Source organism: Chelmon rostratus, chromosome 21 (assembly GCF_017976325.1).
Source record: "Chelmon rostratus isolate fCheRos1 chromosome 21, fCheRos1.pri, whole genome shotgun sequence".
Lineage (NCBI taxonomy): Eukaryota > Metazoa > Chordata > Actinopteri > Chaetodontiformes > Chaetodontidae > Chelmon > Chelmon rostratus.
The window spans coordinates 2552729-2556907 of NC_055678.1; the positions used below are offsets into that span (position 1 = coordinate 2552729).

A 4179-nucleotide genomic window follows, 5' to 3' on the forward strand; every position below is an offset into this window, starting at 1 on the left:
TGAGGCTGGAGCTGCCCACTGGCACCTGTGTAATCAGGACTTAAAGTGCATCACTGTTGCCAGACTCCTGCTGACTCAGTCAGGGAGATCAGGGTCACCACCACCTCGGGAAGTGGCCCTGAGAGACATACAGGCATCAGAGCCGCTGACTGAAAGACGTCATTCTAACATCTGAACATGCTTTGCTTCTTTTCTGACATGATCCGTCAGGTTATTATGTCTGAGCTGCCAGAGGCCTCCTTCATTCATCATAAACTCATTTACAGGGGATGAAAATTAAATTTGTATTAATTCAAATGAGAAAATGTACATTGAGACAGTCAATATTTAACTTTTTTTCGTATATTACTTATGTTAGTGCAAGTTATCAGGTTCAAAACCATCATCTCTTAAAGGCAACCAGCTCTTGAATATACTGAAAGTCTCTGTCTGAAAACTGCTCCTGTATTATTACTGTAATAAAACTGTTTCTGAAAAGAAACATCCTCATGAGAGCAGGTAGACAGATTTATGTCTCTCTATCACCCCCTAGTGGCCCTTCCTGGTGCTGAAGTGATGCTGAGGTCCTCAAAACAACAAGGGACATCTATTTAATAATAAAAAAAAACTAAAAAAAGCTTCAATACATAATTTAGATATGCAATTAAATACTTTACTTTTAAAACTTCAGTTCAAACTTCAACAGATAAATAAAACAAATGTGCAAATGTGCGTCAAGACTAAAGGAACATGACAATAAATCAATTAATTATACAGATTACTGAATTGGATTTTCTTACAATGACAACTGCAACATCTGCAATCACATACTAAATCCACTCCTTCAAAAACCCACCACTTCAAGCGGCTCACAGGCCGAAGCAAAATGTGACAACAGTTCATGAAGTGTAACAGGTGGGTTTGTTGGCAAAGTTTCAAGTTGATTCAACTTTCAAATAACCTCGGTCTGATTTCTCTCATGTTCGGCTGAGCTTTTAAAACACTGGACATCACCAGAAAGAAGTCTAACATGTTGAGAAACAGGAAACAGGAAGTAGTCATGCAGATTGGACACACACTCAGGTTGACCACACCTATACTGAAGACAAAACAGTGAAGCTGTAACGTTATTACCTAAGCATCCATCACAGTTTAAAACCTCCAGCTTTGACTTACTGCACTTATCACAGTTTTCCTGCACAAGATGGACTATTTCCAAAATTTCAGGTGTGCTCACTTTAAGGTTTACCTCCAAATTAAGTCTCACTGGAATTATCCTTCAGCTGTTTGATCATTAGTTACAGATACAGCTGAAGGTTTTGTCAGCTTTTGTCAGGCAGGACAGGTGGACTCCTAAAGTCAACAGCTACCTTTACTTTTCACCGGCTGACCTGGTAGCTGGTGTCCTGACATGTAGCTGGTGTCCTGAACTGTGCAACTCACAGGGGGAGAAAGTGAAAAGGTGGAGGTAAAACCAGTGACTGGAGTGTGTTATAAAGTGCTTAAGAAAGGTTCTGGCATAAGAACAACTGTTGCATGTCAACACTGTGGTGGAAGCCACTGGCAGTAAATACATCAGTCATGTCTTTTTCAAGAGCCTGATCTCCATCTTTAGGTAGGTTTTAAGGTTCTCGTCGAGGACGTTCTCCTCAATAGCAGCGAGCGCCCTGTCGCCTCCGTCGTGGTAGTACTCCAGCAGCTGCTCTGCATGTTCGATCCACACACAGTTATGGCAGCCACTCATGCAGCAGTGGGTGGGGGCAGGTGGTGGACCCTGGTCTGGAGACCAGGCAGAGATACTGTGGCTGGGTTCTGGTTCGGGGCACTCAGAGGAGTCAGTTAGTGCGGAAGGAGCAGGTGAATCTGGTCCAGCTGAGAGGCAGCGAACGGTCATGCTGTGTGGACCTCTCCTCCAAGACTGCAGAGGGCAATGATACAGCTGATGTCTCATGTGTAGCAGGGAGAGGACGCACAGCTGAAAAACAGAAGAACAGAAATCTTGAATTTTGCAGTGCGACTTGATCTTTGTGCATGTCGATAAAGCTTGAATCTTGAATCTAAAGATGACATATGACACTGAGGATCTGAAATGAAAGAAATGAGGCAGAGATAGTGAGGGAGGCAGTTTGACGAAAGCGACTGACCTGCTCACAAAGCTGGGATGTCACTGGTTTAATTTGTATTTATGTTTTATTAATGCTTAAACTTGAGTTTTGTGTTTATGGAAAATGTCAATTGTAATGACCCTTTTCACAGGAGTCTGCCTTGTCAAAGCAGGAAAACCACAGCTGAAAATAATATGGCCTTGTTCCATTTAGGTGTGCCACTGTCATATACCAGTGGGCAAGCAGGACCAATAGAAGGGCCCAGGACTGGCACACCGACACCGAACTCAGCCATTACTTCTGTAACCATCAGCAACATGTGTGTTCCACAAGGCACAGTGATAGAGGATTATTATGTCAGTCCACACAGCTACACCTATTAGATTCTTACTATCACTGCCATTGTCTCTATCTTTTAACTACATGACAGTGTAACGACTAACACTTGCATCGATGTTTGCATTTCAACATACTGATCACTGCTAAGTCTCTGTCTCTAAACCTAAACACGTTCACAGAAATATACTGAGGGTAGGAAGAATAGCCTCTAACCTGAAAATCATCTGTACAAAACAATCTGTAAACTTCCGCTGGTACCGCTAGTTAACAATAACTCTACAACTTCAGAGCTTTGGCCCAAAGCTTGGCTAAACTTTCCGAGGCTAACTACATGTGAGCTGCCTTATGAACATAATGGATACTTTCCCCTGTTAAAACTACAAACAATTGGATGTATTTTTCCTTAAAATTTACCCACAGACTGTGAATAACGGAAGGTTGAGTCAAAGTCAACTTGTCAGCGCTGCTCGTTTAGTAACGTTAGCTTCACTACCGTAAGCTGTACAGCATCGTTAGCTTAGCTACCAACCTTTCGTAAAGACATTGACGACCTCACCCCGTTTACACACAAGCCCAGCATCGTTGGAGAAATTACGGAGTTGAGTTATGTGTCTGTATAGTTCATTTTCTTTGAACTGTAGATTTCATAAAGTTGCTCCCTCCTGAGCGCTACAGCCAAACCTTTATCCCTCTTGCAAGCTAATCGCGTCACTTCACATTTCCGGAACTACGACCTTTGTGTGTAGTTGTAAACAAAAACGTTGATTGGCCGACAAAACACACTGTGACCAATCAAATAGCGCTCTTCTAAATGTAAACCAATGGAAAGCGTAGAATAGTTTCTGGGCGGCTGCCAACGACGGACTGCACTTCCAGCCTTTGTCCAGCAGATGTCGGTATTTCATCGCTATAGATGGTCCCATATAAAGCTGCAATAGAGGTGTAATAATCTTTCAGTAAAGCTCATGCAAATATCGCATCAAGCTTAAATTATATTGAGGAGATAAATCGTCATTCAAATTAAAGGAAAACGACAATATATCTATATACATTTGTATGAATATCATAATACACATTATCCATCATTTAATGAATATTGCTTGGTAGTGAGGTTTTTTTAGGAGTCATAAGAAGTCATCACTTAACAACCCAGCTAATTGCACTTAACTAGACAGTTTGCAGCTGAAAGACTGCATGTGCCTAACCAGGGCCAAGTCAGCAGCTGCTGAGACCCAGCAACCCAATTTCTATCCAGCTGAAGAAGATTCTCCATTTAGTGTACTTTGTCATTTGCTTTGGCCTTGTCTGCTGGTGATGCCATGACTGGGGTCGAGATCATCTGGAATGACTTCAAATCCCATCCAAGCCAAAGATTAAAAATTATGTTATAAAAAATTCTTTCAGCAAATGAGGTCTGTCCTGCAGCGTGCAAATCACACTGCACAAGCATTTGTTCACACATTTCCTGTTACTCTGTTTAAACATTTTAAATACCATCACATCTGGTGAAGGATGCATAATGACTGACTTGCTGGTCTTGACTAGCTAACACTTGAGACTTGCCTGTGATTTGCTCAACACTGACTTGTTCCTACCTCTGGCTGAGGTGATGAACATGTTTCCCATACACATGAACTGAAGCTGGAGTCATAGCTGTAGCAGGTTACATAACGTAAGCAGAAACCATTTTTTAAGGTTGAAAAAATGTTTTCTTCTCAAGGTACTTTCACTGACCTAGATTTTGTGATTGCATGCA

The 4179-nt window shown here is 41.8% G+C and overlaps 1 protein-coding gene across 1 annotated transcript; it reads right to left on the reverse strand.

Annotated features, from left to right (window-relative positions):
* Positions 1–636: 636 nt before the first annotated feature.
* Positions 637–3129, reverse strand: oxld1 (oxidoreductase-like domain containing 1). The gene is made up of 2 exons (XM_041963137.1): positions 2953–3129; positions 637–1954 (listed from the first exon to the last, which is right to left on the reverse strand). Exons 1-2 carry the CDS (start codon positions 3001–3003, stop codon positions 1559–1561), a joined length of 447 nt encoding a protein of 148 aa, XP_041819071.1. The 5' UTR covers positions 3004–3129; the 3' UTR covers positions 637–1558.
* Between the last annotated feature and the right edge of the window lie 1050 nt (positions 3130–4179).

Bases quoted from the DNA above. Each gene is read 5' to 3' on its own strand.
- oxld1 (XM_041963137.1), bottom strand. From the start codon at position 3,003: ATGCTGGGCTTGTGTGTAAACGGGGTGAGGTCGTCAATGTCTTTACGA. The intron at 1,955-2,952 runs GTTGGTAGCTAA...TCTGTTTTTCAG, and splicing joins CGTCAATGTCTTTACGAAAG to CTGTGCGTCCTCTCCCTGCT.